Genomic DNA, 21,575 nt, shown 5'->3' with positions numbered 1-21,575 from the left:
TTCTTACAGTTTGGACAATAATTAAATAATTAAATACAAATTATCAAAAAATGTTAAAAGTGTAAGCCTGAAATAGCCTCTAAAATGCAGCCCTTCAATACAAGGTAATCATTAACCCAAAAACAACATAAATTCTACTAGTATAAAGGTTTTTTTGGAGCTCACTTGGCTTGGCACCTGCCTAGAAAACATAAAACACTAGTATGTAGAAAATCTTAAATTTCAAAATACTTTTTTGAACACTGAATTGTATTATCAAGAGAAACTCTCTTCATTCGGCCTGGCTTAAAAATCTCAAAATACACTCAATTTCAGTGTACAGAGTTCGGCTACAATAACAAGCACTTTAATGTGTTTCAATTTCACAAGTAACTTTAAAAATTGGATCATAAAAATTCCAAAACCCTCCAGAACTATATAAGTAAAACGTAGAAGCTATTTAGGACCATCCAAAAGGCAACTAAGTACAGAAATGGTTTGGGTTGTTTGTTTTTTTTTAACTCATCAACAAAAATGAGAAAAGTATAATGCTTATTTTTAGAAATTCATTTTCTGTCTAGACTTCACAAAAACAAAATGGGTTTTCAAATGTTGGAAAATAACACTGATTCTTTCAGATCATTCACATGACAGTAAGAAGATCTGGAAATGATCACCTTTTAATGGCATCCTGTAGGGATTCATTCTGCTGATGTGATGTCAATCTCAGATACTGTAGTGGGTCTGCTGAACTTTCTGGAGTATCCAAGGAAGGACAACAATTCACCAAGCCAGCCCACTTCCATTTGTCTCCAGGGTAGTAATGCTGAGGTGCCTTTCTTTCCCCAAATAACGAGCAAATTCCCAACACATCTTTGCCATAAACAGGAGCTCTGGAACAACGCCGTTCATTGCCAGAAAATATCCTATCGAGACGCTCTTTTAAAAGTCTGCTTTTTTCTGCCAATGATATCTTCATCCACCCCAAAGACAGAGAAAAGACACAAAGTATGTTTTTTAAATACAATAAGATAAAATTGCTAATAGTCAAGAGTAGCAAGTGGGGTGAGTTGTTTTATATATTTATTGAAACTACATTTTAAAACTTGTTACTTCACGCCAAAAATAATTATGCAGTATAAAATTTAAAATTTTAGCAAATACTTGGAATTTTCAGCAAAATTTGTGACAGATAAAAACCATTTTATCATCTAATTCTGTTATTTAAGAACTGGACTCAAAGTAAGAAAGATGAGGTTAAAGTTTCGCATTTGCTGCATACTGGTTTTTTGACCTTGGGCAGATTGCCTAACCTCAGATACCTAGGCAACTCTTTAACAATGTAAATTGCAGAGATGGGGCTAACTACACTGGTAGGAGTTCCCCACTAGAAATTCCTTACACCAATGGAACCCCAGAACCAATTTTTTTAAAAGTCCTAGAAAAAAAACATATTTGTAAACTTCAATTTAGTACCAAGTAAATAATTACCTGTGTTTGAGTTCCTGCTGATTTGGACATGATTCGTTGTTCCCCAGAAGGCAGGTTAACAACTGCAGTTTTGCTGGGCATACCAACTGAGAAAAAAAAAGGAGCTTTTTTGTTTTTCATTTCCCCTTCCAAACATGATTAGAATGCTCTAATTTCAATAAGGTCACATGGCCACTAAGTAGGGATCCAGAGACCTCTTGAAGTAGACAGGAGTCACTAACACATCCTTGACTTGTGATTACATCATTCTAAGTTCTTTGTGGGCACAGATCACATTTTACGAGGGGACCTCAGGGTATTGCGCACAGCAGTATTTAGGAATGTCTTTTAAATGAAGGGACCTGACCTCTCAGTGTATCAGTGGATGCTCTCTGACCCTAATACTCTCACAAGGATGTTGTGACCTGTTAAATGAGTTGACGGAATCCTTCAAGATGGTGCTATTTAAGATCAGAGAACATCTTTATAAAACAAGATCAACTTTAAAAGTTGCCTTGGATAAATAAATAAATAAATTTGGGGTTGGCTAGGTGGTGCAGTGAATAGAGCATCAGCCCTGGAGTCAGGAGGACCTGAGTTCAATTCCAGCTTCAGACATATAAAACTTACTAACCGAATGACCTTGAGCAAGTCACTTAATCCCAATTGCCCTGCCTTCCCCCCTCCAAAAAAGCGAATAAATAAACAAATAAGTTGCCTTGCACAAAATCCTCACCTAATAAAGTCATGATTCACAGAATAGAAAGGACCTCAGAAGTCAAATCTGGAAGTCCAATTCCATAACTGAACAAGGAAAGTCTTCTACAATAGCCATGACAATCATCTAGCCTGCTTATGGAGCAGCTAAGTGGCACGATCATGCATACTGCTCTGGAGTCTGGAAGACTCATTCTTCATGAGGTCAAATCCAGCTTCAGACACTTACTAGCTGTGTGACCCTGGGTAAGTCACCAAACCCTGTTTGCCTCAGTTATCTCATCCATAAAATGAGCTGGAGAAGGAAATGGCAAACCCCTCCAGTGTCTCTGCCAAGAAAACCCCAAATGGGATCATGGGGAATCAGACATGCCTGGAAAACAACTCAACAACAGCAAGCCTTTGTTTGAACTCCTCCAAGACAGGCACTCCATTTTGGAATAGTATGATTTAAGTTTTTCCTAAACCTACCTCTCTACAACTTTTGCAGAAGAACTCTCCAGAAGAAATCTGAACACCTCCCAAAAACTTGAAGACTGCTATCATGTCTTTCTGAAGTCTGCTCTGCTCCAGATTAAACACCTGCAGTTTTTAACTGACCTTTCCATGGCATGGCCTTCAGACCCCTCAACATACTGGTCAATCAATCAATAAACATTTATTAAGACACTGTGCTAAGCTCTAGGGGCACAAAAAGAAGCAAAAGACAATTCCCACCCTCAAGGAACTCACAGTCTAACTGAAGAGACAACATGCAAACAAGCTATATGCAGGATGAATAAGAAATAGTTAAGAGAGGGAAGGCACAGGAATTAAGAAGGGTTGGGAAAGGCTTCCTGTGAAAGATGGGATTTTAGTGGAAGGAAGTCAGATGGCAGACATGAAGAAGGAGAGTATAGCAGACATGGTGAACAGACATACAAAATGCTCAGAGCCAAGAGATGAAGCGTCTTGTTTGTGTAACAGCCAGAAGGCCAGTGTCACTAGATCAATAAGAATGGGTTGGAGAGTAAGGTTTAAGAAGACTGAAAAGGTAGGAGGGAGAAAAGTTATGCAGCTTGTCCTGGATCTCTTCTATCTCCCCTTCTACTTGTGAAGTGGGTTTTTAAAACCTGTGTAAGACCTTACGTGTAACTCTTTGTATAATTACAAGGCTGCAATTTCACTGAGATGACATGTTGATGGGGAAACGGCAGTCAGTAGACCTGGGATCAAATGCTGGCGTTCATACCACTGACTTGTGAGTACTTTCACAGAATCTCAGGGGATTAATATAAGCACCTTAAATATATATATGTGTGTGTGTGTGTGTGTGTGTGTGTGTGTGTGTGTGTATATATATATGCGCACCTTGCAGGTAAGACCCATGTTTTATTCTTTCTTGTCTCCCGTGGAGGATCTGATCCATTAACTTGCACAAAGCAGATCTTAGTGCCAAGTATAGCTTACTGAACTGACCGATGAGTATTCCATCCCTTTTCACGCTTCATGAGACAGAATCTGACCTCCAACATTCTCAGAAGGATGCTCTGACTATTAAATAGCAATTGGTGTCATTCTGGAGCCTAGAATAACTCTATGGCTTACAACATGGGAAAGTTTTGTTGCACAAAATGCTCACCCAGTGAAGGGATTCGTTTCATCTGAGAATATAGAACTAAAGCAAGTCATAGTAAAGCAGGTAAGAAAGTGGCCTACCTTGGTGAGGGACTGCTGCAGAGCCCAGCATCTTTCCCTGATGCTGATTTCCTAGTGTGCTGAGAGCACTCTGTCCCATTCCAGCCTGAGACACAGGCTGCATAACAAGTGATGCTTGGGGGCGCAAATACTGTTGTCCTGGAGCAGAAACAATCTGAAGAACATTTCCTGCAAGAAAGCAGGTACGTGGAGAGTCATGAAAAAAAAACTATCAAAGCGTAATACTCTAGCCAAATTACTTTAAAGAATGACCAGTTGGAGAATGTCTGGGTATGACATCGGTCATCTTAATACACCAAGTTTTTTATATCAATTCATTTTATCAATCATCTACCAAATACAATCACAAAATGGTAGGAAAATGGAAGGAAGACATGTCTTGTTATTTAACACAATTAGCTTCATTCTGTTCTGTTATTTTCCTCTTAACATACATGTGTCAGATTTTGTCTCTATGTAGCCTTGTTTACTTTAACAATTTCACATAAGTTACCAATTATTTGATAGCACTGAAAAGTTCAGAATTCGAAAAAAAGTTTAAAATGCTAAACTATTCGTATTTGCAAAAAGCCGCTGCTCCCCAAAGCCTGCTTTTCCAATCTAGTTCACCATGCCTCTGTCCCCAAGGATCACACCCCACTCTCATGGCCATAGAGCCTGGGAAAAACATCCAGCACATGAGGCTTTGAAGCACCTTTGTTCCTTGTGGTGCAGTGTGGCACAAAGCAAAGGGGAAGTAGAGGAAAGGGATAGGGGAAAGTGAGCCAATCCAAAGGGCTCAGTGGCAGAGCTCTGCTGGAGGTGGCACTGGGGGGCCAGGAGAGATCTCAATCTGTCAGCATTACTAAATGCCCATATATTAACACATATAAAGTGTTTTGTAAACTTAATGTGCTATCTACCTACTATTACTATCACTAAAGTAGGTACCATGCAGACAGAAATGGATACATCCTGTCTATTACCAGTTTTTATAGAAGACAAAAGATACCCACAAAGCCCCTCCAGCATCTGGACAAATAAGACACAGCTATGGGCAGGGCCACTCATCGAGCTGTGGGAAGCAGGAAAGGAAATGTGGGAGGAAGATCACTGGACCTGCAGTCTGAAGACAGGAGGTCAGAAGCAGGCTCCATCACTGACAGGAGCCGTTAGGAGTCACTCACATCCAAAAGACTCTTGGTTTATAACATGATGGCACTAGCCTAGATCATCTCTAAGGCATTTTCCCCCACAAATGATTCATGGCTACACGTTCCTCAAAGAACCTTCTCTTGAACCCCAGCACTGCTCCTGCCCCACCTGAGTATTTCTCATCCTACATCAGAACATATCCAATGCTCCCTCCCCAGCACCCTGACTACATGCTTCTCAGGAAGCTCTAGCTAGCATCCCTCATGATGATCGATGAAGGGCAGTTATCTTCCAGTTCAAACACTGGCATGTTTGTATTCCCTGCTTTCTGAGAGGTAATGAAATCTAAAAAGGCATGGGGAACATCCTGTGAAGAACAGCCCTGGAGGGGCTTTAGGAGAACCATACTCCCTTCTCTGACAGACGACTCTACCCCTTGGCCACTCAAAGATGACAGCACCTTGAAGCTGCAGAGGCTGGCCGGCAGTGAGCTGACAGAGCTGACTATGTGACAGAGTGAACTTATTCCCCTGAAACTGCAGGGTCACGGGGGTCTCCGTCTGAGCTATCCTGCCTTGAGCTGCTGTGAGAGAAGCCCGCTGAGCACCTTTCATTGCCTCCCCACCTGAAAAAGAAGAAAACAGAGTAAGCCCCATCCCTGGCTTGAAAAATCTGAAGTGGATCAGTAAACAGAGCAGGAGCGCCACCCCTGCATGATTCCACTGAAGACATCTAAATGGTCAAATGGATGTTCAGCAGGAATTACTTTATCACTCCGGGATTCAAGGGGAAACAGTAAGCTTCCATGAAAGCTTCTATCATCTACTGTGACATATATTATTAAACCGACTTGAACACTCATGTAACATTCTGTGATAAAACAGATACAAAGGGGCAGCTAGGTGGCACAGTGAATAGAGCAGCAGCCCTGGAGTTAGGAGGACCTGAGTTCAAATTCTGCCTCAGACACTTAACATGTACTAGCTGTGTGACCTTGGGTAAGTCACTTAACCCCAATTGCCCTGCCCTCCCCCCTCCAAAAAGCAAAAAAAACAAAAAAACAGATACTAAAATGAATTCTAGGCCTTTTCACCAGGAAAGGTCAACAGAAAAACCAAAAACATAATAAGCAATCAAATTTCAAAATTTGCTACTAAAGCAAATTGACTGAGATGTCATGACAGAACAAATGAGGCAGGACTGTCCTGAGCAGGTGTCGGACAGCTCTGATGCAACTGAGCTTCAGGAAAGTTTAAAATCTCTAAGCATCCAATGCATTATACCCACTGCCGATGGTACAGACACTGGCACCCCTCCTCAACTGACATAATTATATTATAATTGTATATTATAATTATATTGCCCCTGTGGTTCACAACCTTCCCACAGAGTCAGTCTTCCTTCCTTCCTTCCTTCCTTCCTTCCTTCCTTCCTTCCTTCCTTCCTTCCTTCCTTCCTTCCTTCCTTCCTTCCTTCCTTCCTTCCTTTCTTTTCCCAACACCTAGAATGAGTACTTGGATAAGACTATTCCCACACAAATCTGTATTTAACCTAAAAGAATCAGAAAAAAGTTAAGTATTTGATCTGAAGGAAATCCTCCCAGCAGAGGAAAATGCAGAAGTAGGAATTTAAGTTGCCACCACTAACATATTTTGCCTGAAATCTTATCATTTCTTGCCCAAACTGCAATTCTTCTAGACAAAAGCAATGAAGTAAGCGGGGATGATCCAAAGCATGGGAAACAAATGACTGACCACACCTTAGGGTGTTTAGTAGCTTAACCTCATTGCAAGAAATCAATGAGAGAAACCAAGTGGAGGCCACTTGCTAGGCAGCCGTGCCTGGGCCTGGGAGGTCAGTACCAGCCTCTGAGGAAGCACAGTCTTTTGGATGGTGTGCGAGGGGGCCTGGGGCTGGGGCTGAGGCTGGGGCTGGGGCTGGGGCCTGGGGCTGGGGCTGGGGCTGGGGCTGGCTGGCCTAGCTGGGAGGGCTGGGCTGAGTCCTGACCCCGCTGTTTCACAGGACTGGCTGTGCTAGTTGCTGTGGTGTCTGGTGTCTTGGAGCATTGGCAGGAGTCTGAGATGTCTGAAACTGTGCTGCAGCCACTATAATCAATAAGGTTTGTTTGTGCAAAGTTATTAGAGGTTTTACCTATTACTTGAAGCAACTTGAATTTAGAAGAAACTTTTCAAGATGATATTGAGATACATTCTTATAGAATACCCATCTTGGGACTAACTCCTTTTTACAAAAGCACAATCTAATCGCCTTCTAAAGACTAGTTATATAAATCGGAGGGTTGGGAATTCAGAAATGCCTGTCTGAGTAATCATCATTTGGGCTGAAATAAAAATTGAGCATTGCCCAGTCTATATTACACCACTGAGAACTCCTGAAGTTTTACCTGCCAATCCGCTAACAGAATGCTAGTGGGCTATGTATCATATGGGCCAGGTAGGATAGATGAAGACCTATCATTGTCATAATACTGGCATATTTCAATAGCCTCCAAAAGAATAGTGCCTCTTCTTACCTTGATCTGCAATGGGGGGCCTTCCTCGTCCTTGCCCTGGTTGGGTTCCTGCGGCTGTGGTGACAGTGCGCTGTATTTGAGGGCTTGGGAAAACAACAGTCTTGCCCTCTGGCTTCTGTCCATACTGCACAGGCTGGAACAACCTGAAAACCCGAATGAGCAGAAAGCAGTCAATTAGACAGCATTAAAACCTGTCAATGAGAACAGACACTTGGTGATCTTCTTTTAAAGTATGGTTCTCAGTCACATTAAGGATATAAAGGAGTATTTTACACTGCATCTCATCCAGGTAGTAACCAATACAATCTATGAGAAGTATCCTCGAGAGAAGTACACAATTGTGTATATCTCTTGTATGCAGTTTCCACTTAGAGTTTAGCAACAATTTCTCAGTACATTTTCAAAGAGAATAGAAAAGTAGCCTTAAATGCAGCCACAGTGAAGCCCCAGCAGTTCCTTCCCAGCAAGAATGTGCTCATCAAAGTAGATATGACTGTTACAAATGGAAGGGATGGATGGGAAGATCAGAAAACAAAAGGAAGACAAAGAATTCACAATAGCCTATGAAGAGGTCCCAAAACCAAGGGTCCTTTTTTCTACCTAATCTATGGTGCAAGTCAAAGTCTCCGCAGAGTCCAGTCTAGCAGAGGATGGGTGGGAACAGGTGTCCAGAAGTGTTTTGGCAACACTCAGTGTCATCTGAGCAAATACACCTGGCCTACTATGCATTATAGATACTGGTGATCAGCCCTATTAGAGAATTCTATGCTTGGAAAATATATACATCCCAAACTGATGTGGTCAAAGCCCCTGCAGTAGGCTTGATATGGCTTTCCTATCCATGAAAACCCTAACCTACTCTGTCTTCATGCAAGTCTAAGATCCAACTGATGAAAGACGCAGACACAACACAGCAAAGCAGGAAGTATACAGCAATGTCGTCATCGCTTCTTGTGGCCACGATCTACAATTTCACTGGCACAGAGAATTCCCAGGAAGGGAATCTCCCTACCCAAGGTACATCAGCACTTCCCTGAGAGGTCAAGTAACATTTCTTCAGAGTCACACCATAAGTATATATCAGGAATGAGATTCAAACCTAGGTCCTCTGGACTCTTCCTTTCACTCTATAACCTAAAACAGGCCACATCCCACAAGTCTGAACTCTGTTTTCTCACATTTAAAACCCAAAAGGCCAACATTTAGTTAGTTGCAGGGAGCTTTGCCCTACCTGTTGGGCTTGATCTTGACAGGCCGGGGCCTTGACTGGGGCAGAGGTGACGTGTAGATCTCCTCCATCAACTTCCTGCTTATCTTTTGTTTGGGCAGCACCTGGGCTTCATAATGCGTCATTTTATTTTCCACCCCAATCAGATCAAATATAGACATGTCAGTGTCCTAGGTTAAAACAAAAGCAAAGACCTTGTTTCCAATGTTTAACAATGAAGCTTGGTCCAAATATCATACCAAAGCCTCTGAGTCAACCAGTGACTTAGAGGGCGGCCCTCAGAGGGGCAGCCATGGCTAGAGGCCTCTTCCTCAGGAGGGAAGAGGACATCAAACCACCTCCAGAGAGTGACAGACATCACTGAGGGAGCTGATTCTATCAGAATTTCTACAAGAAATTCAGAATTCTATCATATTTCTACAAGAAAGTTTCTATCCAATTAATGCTAGCAGAGTTAGATACTGCTGAGCAGCAGCAAGGCATAAGAGGCCTGGAAGTTGAGTCATGAGAGCCTTGGGTTAGAATCTGCCTTGGCTTCTCACCGGCTGTATAACCATGGAGGGTAAGTCACTTAAGTGCCCAGACCTTCTGTTTCCCACTTCTAAAATGGGTACAGTGCCTGCCTCACAGGGTTGTTAGGATGTAATGGGATGGTATAAAATCAGGCTGACAAGCTCAGAGCATTCCTCACCTACCAGCTATATTTCAGATCAGTCAGATGACAGACTAACATTCAACTGACACATTCACATCATCAGGGATCAGAACTCATCAGCCAACAATTCAGTAAAAGGAATCAACAGAAAAGACAGTCTGAAAACCCACTTAAGAAACTGATCGTTGCTCTGAACTATGGCTTAACCCCTGTGACCTGTAAGCTCAGCAGGAGGCCAGCTTTGCCCCCCAAGGAGCTTGCAGCCTGTCTCCAATGAAGGGGGGACTGTCTCTCATCAGGGAAGCAGCAGCAATCCCACCCCATGTGGGTGATAGACAAAGCCCCGGCTCACCTTCCACAGCCCGCGCTCCAGGGCCTGCACAATGGCAGCAGCAGTCCTGAACTCGAGGGCCTCCAGCACGTATGAGGCACCTGAGAGCCTGGGGTCAATGAGGTCCGGGTGGTTACAGATCCTCTGCAGCTTCATAAGGACGTGAAGAACACTGACAAACTGTCCACTCTTGAGAGCTTCCTGGGTTCTGTGAACACAGAAAGAGAAAGACCCATCAAACTTCATCCCACTGGCTGATCAGAGCGGACATGCAGAACTTATTTTAAAGGCCTTCATTCTAGATCCTGTTTCTACCACTCTGTCTTTATGCCACACTGTTCAGCATGTGGGCTCCCCACTGGCTGGGCAGGCACAGTGGACGGCCCAGGCAGGACTGCACACAATGACACACACACATATCCACACTGTACCCCCTCCATCCATCCACCCAAGCACTGATCACACTGATCACCCATGAAGGACTGGAGATTGCCTCTGGGCCAGACCTCTGCAGGTGCTGGGGAAGGAAAGTGGAGGGACAGCCTTGGCGGGACTCACCCTGGCTGGAGGATCACGTCATCGTACAAGGCCTTCTGGCGATTAGAAAGGCGGCACTTTAGCACATGCTCATATTTTTTACTGAGCTGCTTTTCTACATCTCTTTTTGATCTTCGTAAAATGAACGGCTGTATCATCTAGGAAAATACATACATTTTATTAGAGAAATCCTTATTAATACTATTATGCCCATAACATCCATCATAATGTGTGAAAGGAAACTAGATTGCTACAGACAGACTGCACTGCTGCCCTGCCTACAGAAGCCCTAGCACAGCCTGAATATGGAGGCGAAGCCGCGCCATATATTGCGGCCCCTGCAGAATGAGTGCCTCTGAACACAGCGCCTGCAGCACTCCTTGGCCCCTCCCTCAGGGCCTGGACCCCCTCTCTGGGGTTTCCTTCTGCTCTCCTCCAGTCACTCACTCTGCTCCAGACAAACACAGCTGCTCCTGGCCCCTTTGTACATCCTCTCCCACTCCTGATCCTGAACTTTCTCCAACACTGCTCCCCCAGCCCTTTCTATTCACTGAGCCACTTCCTTTTCTTCTCTACCAAATTCACTTCAGATCTCACCTCCCCCACTGACTCATCCCTGAAGAGAAGAAGGTAGAGAGATTCCCATCTAACTACAATTCTGTTTTTCACACACATTATTTGGGTTTTTATTTTTCCTTCTAGAAAAGTATCTTCAGGTCATGCACTGTTTTCATTATCTACTATACCAATGTGGTGCAAACTTTGCAAACCTTGGAATGATAATATTAATAGCCACACATTAGTAAGAGACAGAAATGATGAAAAGATTGTCTTAAATTCCTTCCTTATTTTCTCTGCCACTCATTCTTAAAACTGAGCAGTGGAGGAAAACTTAGGGAAATCCCACTGGAGAACCTCTGGAAATCCACATATGTCTTCAGTGGCAGAATACAGCAATGTAGGGGTTTTTTAGTAGTTCACTACAATAAATACCGAGAGTAGGGGAAAAAACTTGACATACTCTGTGCAACCTTATGACAAGTTTGTGACAATAATCTTGGTTCTCTTCACTAGCAACTTTCACTGGAAAATCCAAATATGGTCTTGAAATTCCAGGTATCAGGAAGTGCACCATGGTCCACAATTCCATCAAGGTATTGTGTAAAGGTGTGTCGATCAGAAGCAAACGATGTTGACTGTGAAAAGGAAGAATGAAATAATTCATTTGTGCTTATTCTCATCTCTCAGAAATTTTTTCTATCCCAACAAATATCAGCAGAAATTTGATGTTTTTTAAAAAGCTAATGATCGATGTTCTATGTTCTATCTGCATTTTATCAAATTCTTTATCTACTGAGTAAACTCTCAGATCTAATGCTTGATCAGTTCAATTCCTCTTAGGAAAATAAATCTCTCAGAAATGTTAGCCTTAGCACTTTTAACTAAGTTTACTGAACAGGAAGGTTTCCCTATTACTAACCTTCCAGCAGTACCATAGCAAGAAGTTATTAAACATTCAGAATCGTACTTTCACCCCAAATGTGTAAAATATAAAAGTTGTCTATTTAATATCCAAGTTCACCTAACATAAACATTATTCATTTCTAAAACACTAAATTTGGGGTGTTGGTCCCAATGCCATAGATTGAAATTAATTAAATTTGAGCTCTGTATAAAGTGTGGCATAGGCATAATTCCAACAGTAAAGTCTTTCAGATAACTTTGAACAATTTTCTTTGAATTTAACCTAACCATACTCTGATATATAAGTAAGGGTATAGAAAATAGTCACTATTTTTAAAAAAAAATTTTTCCTTGCTTGCTTTTAAATAGAAGCAGGGAGTCAGAAGTGTGGGGATTTAGAAGAGAAAGGAGAGGGAACAGACAAATACTATTTCATTATTTTTTATATGTGTTATTTATATAGACTATTCATCTCATATTATACACTATTAAAAATGTATGGGATGATCTTTGTATTTACTATATGATAAAATATAAAAACTGAGCTCTAAAGAAACATGATAGAGGTATAAGAGTGTAATTGAAAGGAAATTTGAAATCTATGCACACTGTAAATGCCTGGAATGTCACCTGCACCTCATAGGGTGTGTTCACACACCCAAACACACATATTCAATGGCAATGTTCAGCCATGATTCTTTTAACGCCTGTCTTTTTGTTTCACTTTTAAATAAAAGGGGAGGGGAGGGCAGTATGTCTCAGTTACTTCCATGAGGAAAAGAAATACTCCATGTGTCAGACTGACCTCCGGAGACTGAAAAGTGCCTCCCAGTGTTTTTCTGTCATGTTCCTGATCTGCTGCATTTCATCAACAACCAAGTACTTCCACCTTACTTTGGCAAAGGCCTGGTGCCCTTTAAAGAAGTGCTTGTAGGATGTAATACACACGTTGAAGCTGTTGGGTTCAGTCCATTCCTTCCAAAAAAGAAAATTATCCATTATGAAGCTGACATTCCAGGATTGCAGGATTGACACTAAACTAACATGGCAACAGGAGAATAAAGTATCTTTCAAAGGAGGCCAATACTACCCCAAAACTTGCTGCAGCCAATGTACCATCACTTTTAGGCTTTCATTAGAAACCCTTCCAAAAGACACTGACAAAAACTATCAATGACTGGCACACTTCTCCAGCTCTTATACTGCCTGGAAATGAGATGGCCCAACCACTGTTAGTCATCCATTCCAGGCTGGTGGAGGTGCCCCATTTCTAACACAAGTCCCTCCTTCTGCAACACCTAGTCCATCTCTCTAGTTCTCTCCTATGTAGGTATGGATATGGAAAACAACTGATTACTAGAAGGTAAAGAAGAAAATGGCAGAGCAGGGATGATAACAAAGAGGAAATGCTCCCATGTCAACAGTCTCAACACAATACCTGTCTCTTTGCTCTAAGCTCTCTTTGGCCGCCAAAGTAAAGAAGAATCTTCAAGCCAGGGCACCAACGTTTCAGCTCAAGTTCCCACTTCAATATATGACAACTCCTAACCACAATGAGGTGGGGGCCCCAGTTACCTACAGCAAAGATGCAGACAGAGAATGGAGCCTAAAGGTGTTCACTTTCAAATAAAATTGAGGCAAAATGAAAACCCTGACACTGTCAACGGCACTGGAGATTAATGTTGCTTGTCAAAGACAAGCAACATTTCTTTCAGAAATCTAGAAATTCATATTTTCCAAAAGTAAAATTTAAATGTATATAGTTTAAACACTATAACTTATCTTTTAAATGTACAGTAGCAATTAAAAACAATTTACCTTTTTCACCCCAAAAATAGATATAAAGAACACTTACAGCAAAATTTCATCATGGAAATTAAGATATTTCAAACATGTAAATTTCAGCAGATTCACTTACCTTCATTACAAGCTAAATGGGCAAAAAAGGCAATAACCTGCACAGTCTTGCCAAGCCCTGCATCATCTGCCAAGATGCCATTGAGATTCTTCCTGTAGAGTTTGGCTAACCAGTCCAGTCCAATCTTCTGGTACTCTCTGAGAACCCCATAGAGTAAGCATGGGGTAGTGAACTTTACCTATTCAAGAAAAAGAGGAAAAAAATCCCACAACTTCTGGTGACAGTATCTTTTTTTTTTTTCAATCAAGGAAAAGGACAAATGCTTCTCAATTTAGTTCAACAGATATTCTGTTGGCTTATATATTTGAAAAATAATGACACATGTAATTTCTCTGAAAAAAATCAACTAACTGACAAAGTCAAATGCTACCTTTTCAGAGGTGCCCTAACACTAAGTTTTCCATGAAGGATTTAACAAACACTGATGAACATGTTTTCTTCCTAGCAGTTGCAGCTGGAATGAAGCCCGAGTTGGCAGCCCATCTGAGGAGCTAGCCTATTCCTTGACCCTGCACTAACACCCACAGGCTGTTAAAAACCAAAAAGATGTACCGCAGTTGTGATGCGGGCACTGCCCTTGGGTAACAGAGTTTCTGCTGCTGCCACCACCTCTGCAATATCTCTCGTGTGTTTCTTGTTAGGACTGGTTCTCTCCACACCTCGGTACTGCCCAATACTGAGGAGTGAATCTATAATGACTACTTCCTTCTTTTCTCTGCCATTGGTGGTCTCTTCTAGATCTAGAGAAGATATAAGAGATGATGTATACAGGTGTCAACGTTTAATAAGGATAATAATAATTAAATGATTTCTACAATTTATAAGTACTTTAAGAGAACTCACATGAAATTTCAGTATTCAATTTGGTTGCTAAAATTTAAATTTAAACTATTTAAATTTAAATAAAATGCTCCTACAGACTCTGCACTGAAGTTGGGAAAGTAGAGGTCTGGGGATCTGGAACTGACAGTCAAGAACCAAAGTCAAGATGCCGCTCCTCTGCTATCCCTAGCACCAGATTTCTCCAGGATGCCAAGATCAGAAGAATTAGGTTTATGTATATTTCTTTTTATTGTTCAGTCATGTCTGATATTTCATAACCCTGTGAACCATACTGTCCATGCAGTTCTCTTGGGAAAGATACTGCAGTGGTTTACACATTTCCTTCTCCAGTGGATTAAGGCAAACAGGGGTTAAGGGACTCGCCCAAGGTCACATAGCTAGTCAGTGCCGGAGGCTGGATATGAACTCAGGTCTTCCTGAGTCTATCTACTAAGCTACCTAGCTGCCTCTTTATACATACAAAGTAATAATAATAACAGCTAACATTTATTAAGCACCTACTATGGGCCAGGCACTGTGCCAAGCACTTTACAACTATTATCTCATTGGATCTTCCCAACAACCCTGGGAGGTAGGTGCTATTATTATCTCCATTTTACAGATGAGGAAACTGAGGCAAACAGGTTAAGTGACTTGCCCAGGATCACACAGCTAGTAAATGTCTGAGGCTGGATTTGGATCTTCCTGACTCCAGGCTTGGCATGCTATGCACTATGCACTATGCTATGCACTATGCACCTAGCTGCCCTTGTTTAGGACCTAATCAACCTCCAATTAGACTATGACCTCTGGGTGGAGGAGTACATAGCCCTTGAGGCAGGGACCATGCTTATTAAAAACTCTGCCTCTGCCCTCAGTGCCTAGTACAACACTGCTCACAGTAAGTGCTCAAGAAAACGTCTGCGCTCTTGCCTCTGAACTGTAACCAAGCCAAAGAGCTTGGGGAGAGCCTCCAGAACCTCTCTTTACAAATGAAGCTGTTACAAGACAGACAGCGTATGTAAGGGGCAGGCCTGAGAGCCAGAAGGCCCCAGAGATCACTAGGTTCAACCCCTCCATTCTGTAGAAGAGAACCCTGAGGCCCAGAGAGGGTAGTGCACCCCCCATGGGGAACACAGATAATGAGCAGTAACAGAACGGGGACTCACACCCAGGATGGGGTCTATGTGCTTTCCAACCTGTGTGACACAAGGGGACAAGTGGTCTATACAGCACAAGGAGTCTCTGGATCATTCCATTTGGAAACCCCTCCTATTGTCCTCGTCCTCTTTTGCATTTAAAGCCTTTCAAGGTCTGACTCCAAAATAACAAAAAATAAACTTTAACAGAACGCCGTGTAAATATGATGATCAAGCATGTAGCAACAGGATATGAAAATACGCCCTCCACTGCAGAGGCCGGAGCTGCTGGTGCAGCAGACTGCATGCACTACTGCCATCTGCTGGTGAGGTCTGCACAGCTGCTAGCTGGCCCTCCCCTGTTTTATTCTTTTTATAAGCAATGCTCTCTGAGTAGAATGGGGAGGGGGAGAGGATGTAGGAGAGACACTGGGAAATGAAGGTAATAGAAATACAAAAAAATCCATTAAAAATGTAAATCATTCCAAAGCAAACACAATCTGGCTCTAAACTCTCCTTTCTGCAGATTCATGTTTCTCTCTTTGGAACCAAACAAGGCTATTTGCTGCTGCCCATCACAATGGTCTCTATCCCATCTCCTTGCCGCCCTGTACACACCTGCCAGGAATGCTCTCCATCCTCAGCCCTACTGCTAGTGATCCCTACCCAAGGGCTACCTCCTATAAGAACTTTTTCCTGATTTCCCCACTTATTAGTATTCTCTTCCCCCATCCCAAAATTACTTTGTATATATTTTCATTTATTAATTCAATGAACATGTATTAAGCTTTACTACATGGCAGGCATCATGCAATGAAATAGTGCCTGCCCTCAGAGAGCATGCATTCCATTGAGGACAAACATCATGTATGCATGTAAATAAATACAAATTATATGCGAAGTAGTTCTAAGAGGGCAAGGACACTAGTAACAGGATTACTAGAGGCCTTGTCTAGCTAGGAGGCTGCACTTGGGCCGACTCCTCAAAGAAAAGCTAGAGATTCTGAAACTGACTTGTCTATGGACACACTGATTCCTTGGGCAAGCTTAGCTTTTGTCTCGCTCTGTGCCCAGTGTCTGGTGCTTAGAAAGCGCTTAACAAATACTTGCTGAATTGGATTGAAAGAGTTTTACTGACTTTGAACTTGAACTAGACGACTAAAGCAAGTGGTTCTATATAAAGTGATTGAGAGACTCTTGACAGAGATGATGTGGGTACAGACAGTAGCTTAGGGGTTAAGAAAAACATTAAGGGTGGCTTTCCCAGGACTTTGTGAGGTTCCTCCTGGGGAAGGAGGTGGGGTTCATCCTGTAACCTTAGAGTATCCTAAAGTCCTTTTCCCCTTATCTTGAAATACCGTTAACACTTCTCCCTAACTTGTACCAAAAGAATTGCTTTTGTCTTCTTTACCCTGTGTCCCTCTTGTCCTCAGTCTTTAACCTGTGTGCCCCCGTTTTGTCCTTAATTTTCAACCAGTCATAAAACCCTGAAATTCTTACCATAAAATTCTACCTTATCCTATCCTTAATCTTTAACCACCATAGGAACTCTGAAACTACATCATCATCCTGAAGAGGCTGCATGTTTAACTTTCTGTCTATGTAAGCCTAGTCCCATCCCCCCAAAATATCAGCACCTTTTACTCATCCATGACTATAGTAAAAGGTCCATGTGCTTTCATGTTAAGAAAGCTTCCAATGGCTAAAAGAGAATCTGAGTGAATTCTTTCACACTCGAACCACTTTCCCGACTCTGACCTCCACACAAACACAACCACTTATTAGCCCTGGATACAAATGATTGCTCCAGCTTTCTAGAACAGAAAAATGTCATATCTTTTAACTAAATAATTCATTAGCACTCACCTTCTTCACTGGTGGTTTCTTCGCTGTCACACGCCGACTGTGGCCATTTGAAACTTCCCACAAAAGCACCTTCATATAACTTGACTAAGTCATCCAAAGGCAATTCAGCTGAAGAGGGTCAAGAGCAAAGTGAGGCATCATTCACTACACTACCTAGCAGGGTAAATGTAAGTGTTCACTGAATATGTGTTAAATGAATAAACGATAAGCATTTCTTAGCAGAGTTCATGAAGAACATTTCTAGGCACATTCATGGCATGAAACCAGGGAATAAAAAGTCATCTTAGAAAAAACACTTTGCCCTCTAAAACTGTTTTCCCTTCCTTTCCAATGGTGGTGTGAGAAATCTGGGTGCTGATTATGCTAGGAAAGAAAATTTAACATTTTATTGTGAGATTTCTGGAAAGATTTATTACCTGGTTTACTTACATGTCATTGATCATCCCAAGAATTTTAATTTATCTTTATAAATATTGCTAGATGGGGCAGCCAGATGGCACAGTGAATAGAGCACTGGCCCTGGGTCAGGAAGACCTGAGTTCAAATCCAACCTCGGACACTTAACACTTACTAGCTTTTGTGACCTTGGGCAAGTCACTTAACCCCAATTGCCCTGCCTTCCCCCCTCCAAAAGGACAAAAAAAAACCCCACAAATATTGTTAGATTAATTCTAACACTTCCCTGGTCACTTCTTACTTCAAATACTTCAAGGAATCATGATGTCACCCTGGGCACTGTCTCTCCTGATGTAAAATGTGACCCTCTAGAGCATAACACAGGGTCTTCCAGAGTTGCAAGATTCATGAGCCAGTCAGTGCCAGAAGTGAAGAGCCTTTCCAAACTTAGCTGGGCTGATCCTCAGACAATACAAATACAAGCCATCATGGTGTCCACACTTTCTAACATGGAAGGACTTCCCCCAATTGTGCTAATGATATATATATATATAGATATATATAGATATAGATATATAGTACATGGAAATCTGTTCAATTTGTTTTTTCGTGAATTATTTGTCACTTCAAGGGGGAAACCACTAAAAATGAAATCAAGCTATTTCAGCCAATCATTTCTGATTGTAGGAAAGAGGTAAAATAAGCCTTACTGAGTGACTCCTTAGATATTTGCTTCTAGAAGGCTGGCACTATCAAAACATTATCAATTAACACGCCTACACATCAACATTTTTTTTTCTAAAATAATAATGACTCCTTTTTTCAAGAGATTATTGTTTCCATTTTCAAGAAATTATTTCCACTGTTGAAATAAACTACCGCTATCACTAAGATGGGCTTTGTGTAGATCTTTTTAAGCCACCCTGGTTCAAATGAACATGGGTAACCAAGTCACTAGGGAAATTCAACAACAAAACTACAGGATGGTTCATGCTACCCACTCACCTTCTCGGACTAAGCGGCACAGCTCTGCTTGATGGTTTATGTTTGCCTCTTTCGATTCTTGTTCCTCGATTGTCTCCTCCTCATCTTCCACTGAACACAAAAGAAACCACTGAACATAATTAGACTACTGCTCTGACATTATGTGATTCTATGAACTCATGTCTATGCTGGCAAGTATAGACAGGAAAGAGATTTGGGGGTCAAAAACCCTAGATCTGGCATAATAAATATATCTCAATGGAGAAGGGCACTTCTACAGGGAAAGTTCACACCTCAGAGAATGTCTAAACAATGACTTGACCCATCAGCACAGGAGGAAGTAAAGACTGGATAATAAAGAGCTACTCTTAGAATAAATAACTAAACTCAGATGAACTGGAGACATATATTTAGGAGCACTACATTCAAGTAGCTACCTTACATATGAAGACATAAAATCTTACATACAAAGGTATGAAATGGAAAGCCTAAAATATAAAACCATCTGGAAAAAATGGTTCTTGACTTCTCTGCTGAACTGCAAAATACTGAAATCTGCTTTTACCTGAACCCTCAAGGTAAATGTTCATTCATATTCACTCATCTTTTTTTTTTTTTTTTTTTTGCAATCGGGGTTAAGTAACTTGCTCAAGGTTACACAGCCAATTATTTCTGGGTGTGGTGCTGAGTATCTGAGCCCAGATTTGATCCAGGTCATCCAGACACTGGAGCCGGTGCTCTTACTTGCTGAGCCACCTGGCTGCCCCTAAGCAATTGGGGTTAAGTAACTTGCTCAAAGTTACACGGCCAGGTGTTTCTGGGTGGGTGCTGAGTGTCTGAGCCCGGGATTTGATCTCCAGGTCTTCTCAACACTGGAGCCGGTGCTCTTACTCGCTGTGCTACCTGGCCGCCCCATATTCACTCATCTTTAAAAAGTAAACTATAGTCTTTCTTGTAAGGAGGAAGAGGGAAGGGGGAGATGGGAGGATATAAGAGAGGACAGACTGGGGGAAGGGGTATTCAGTATGCTTGCCATCTTGAGGTGGGGGGTAGGGGAGAGATAGAGAAAAAATCTGTCATTCAAAATCTTGTGGAAATGAATGTTGAAAACTAAAAGTAAATAATAAATTCTGGAAGAAAAAAAAAAGAAGCATCTTCCAGGATTTATGTAAAAAAAAAATTGTAGTCTTTCTTCAGGCTACAGAGTTCTGATTATTAAGCAAGCAAAAAAATGAGATTTAAAAACTAAACTGGAAGTAGCTTCTGGTCCTTGATTTGCATCTTATTCTAGCAGTTTCCCATGCTTTATTACTCTACTTGCAGAGAAAACAAGAAGAAAAAAAAGTGTCAGCCAAGGTCAGAAACATTTCTTCCTATACCCAATCTGTCACCAAGGCTCTAACTTCTTCCTTTAGTTTCCCAGGCCCTCTCACTTTCTGTCTCACCTGAACCACTAGCCTTTGGCCAGCTTCACTGACTCCAGTCCTCCAAATGGCCAATACAACCTGCACATTGAGGCCCGGCTAATCTTCAGACAGAGCTTTCATTGGGTCACTCTTGTCGGGCTGGCATGGATTACTCCAGAATATAAAGAAACCAGCCCAACTAGAGTGAGTGTTAGGGAGCAATGAGAAATGTAAAATGGATCAAATATGATCAAGACGGTGAAGAGCTGGGGCGGCTAGGTGGTGCAGTGAGTAAAGCACCCGCCCTAGAGTCAGGAGGACCCGAGTTCGATTCCAGCCTCAGACCCTTAACACCCACACACAAAAAACAAGCCGTGTAACCTTGGGCAAGTTACTTAACCCCAACTGCCCTCCAAAAGGCAAAAAAAAAAAAAAAGATGGTGAAGAGCCTCGGACATCAACCCCAGAATTTTGTCTTGAAATTGTACAATGAAAGTAACTATCCTAAATGGGTCTTGAAGAAGGGTTAGGAAGGCTCTTCCTCATCCAGTTTCTTTTACACCTCCTTGCCTGCCTTTCCCACCTCTTTCTCAACCTTCCCAGTCTGACTAATACCAGATCATACCCCACTTCCTCCCAAGAATAGTCTTTCAACCATCCTGATGAATCAGTTCTTTGAACTCCTATTGTAATTTCATTCAGTTCCATACTTTCGGATACCACTGTTCTCTCTTTACTTCATATGTGTTGGTTCTATCTCCTTAATTAAATTTTAAACTCCCTGAAGGATGTCTTATATTTCTTTCATAAGCATAGCTAGTGTGGCATTGGAGCACTTGTAAAATACTAACTGAAAGATTAGTTGAAAGACTTAAAAAATAACAAAAATGTTCAGTTCTTCTTGGATTAGGAAGAGCCACCACTCTGGCAAAATGCTTCTCTCCTACCAATACTTTTACACTAATAAACAAATAAACTAATACACAAAAGTTGGCAGGAGAAAAGATGGTGGCAATATGTATGCCAAATTATCAATTAACAAAAAATAAATACCAAAGCTGATCCTTAATAATCATTTTTCTACACTTGCTCCAAGAAAGGATATTGAATATTTCATACTTGACTGAATGGAAAGAAACAAAGACACAAACACCTAGAAACCTAGCCTCTAAAGAAACAGACCTTCTTCATCAGTCAAAGACGTGCTTGCCTTTCTCTTCTTGCCTGAAGGTGAAGTCTACAGTTTAAAAAAAAAAAGAAAATCAAATATTATCACTCTATAGAGAAAGTAGTGAGTA

General features: G+C 41.6%; 1 protein-coding gene across 1 annotated transcript in view; it reads right to left on the bottom strand.

The window, feature by feature from the left end:
- The window catches only part of EP400 (E1A binding protein p400), a 192,368-nt gene that overhangs the window by 43,166 nt on the left and 127,627 nt on the right, over nt 1-21,575 (bottom strand). The window contains exons 51-66 of the mRNA XM_069088665.1: nt 21,460-21,514; nt 18,893-18,982; nt 17,492-17,599; nt 14,217-14,404; nt 13,665-13,842; nt 13,185-13,321; nt 12,552-12,721; nt 11,304-11,478; nt 10,304-10,440; nt 9,767-9,953; nt 8,763-8,929; nt 7,532-7,674; nt 5,459-5,623; nt 3,865-4,032; nt 1,471-1,556; nt 657-952 (exon numbers count right to left, since the gene is read on the bottom strand). Coding sequence (XP_068944766.1) covers nt 657-952; nt 1,471-1,556; nt 3,865-4,032; nt 5,459-5,623; nt 7,532-7,674; nt 8,763-8,929; nt 9,767-9,953; nt 10,304-10,440; nt 11,304-11,478; nt 12,552-12,721; nt 13,185-13,321; nt 13,665-13,842; nt 14,217-14,404; nt 17,492-17,599; nt 18,893-18,982; nt 21,460-21,514 — 2,450 coding nt within the window. The remainder of the gene's footprint in view (nt 1-656; nt 953-1,470; nt 1,557-3,864; nt 4,033-5,458; nt 5,624-7,531; nt 7,675-8,762; nt 8,930-9,766; nt 9,954-10,303; nt 10,441-11,303; nt 11,479-12,551; nt 12,722-13,184; nt 13,322-13,664; nt 13,843-14,216; nt 14,405-17,491; nt 17,600-18,892; nt 18,983-21,459; nt 21,515-21,575) is intronic.

The sequence above is a fragment of the Petaurus breviceps genome, unplaced genomic scaffold (genome assembly GCF_028583685.1).
Source record: "Petaurus breviceps papuanus isolate PSGF00001 unplaced genomic scaffold, PetGlider_PUasm1.0 103, whole genome shotgun sequence".
Taxonomy (NCBI): domain Eukaryota; kingdom Metazoa; phylum Chordata; class Mammalia; order Diprotodontia; family Petauridae; genus Petaurus; species Petaurus breviceps.
The sequence above is the reverse complement of the archived record's forward strand: the minus strand, read 5'-3'. Positions and strand labels throughout refer to the sequence as shown.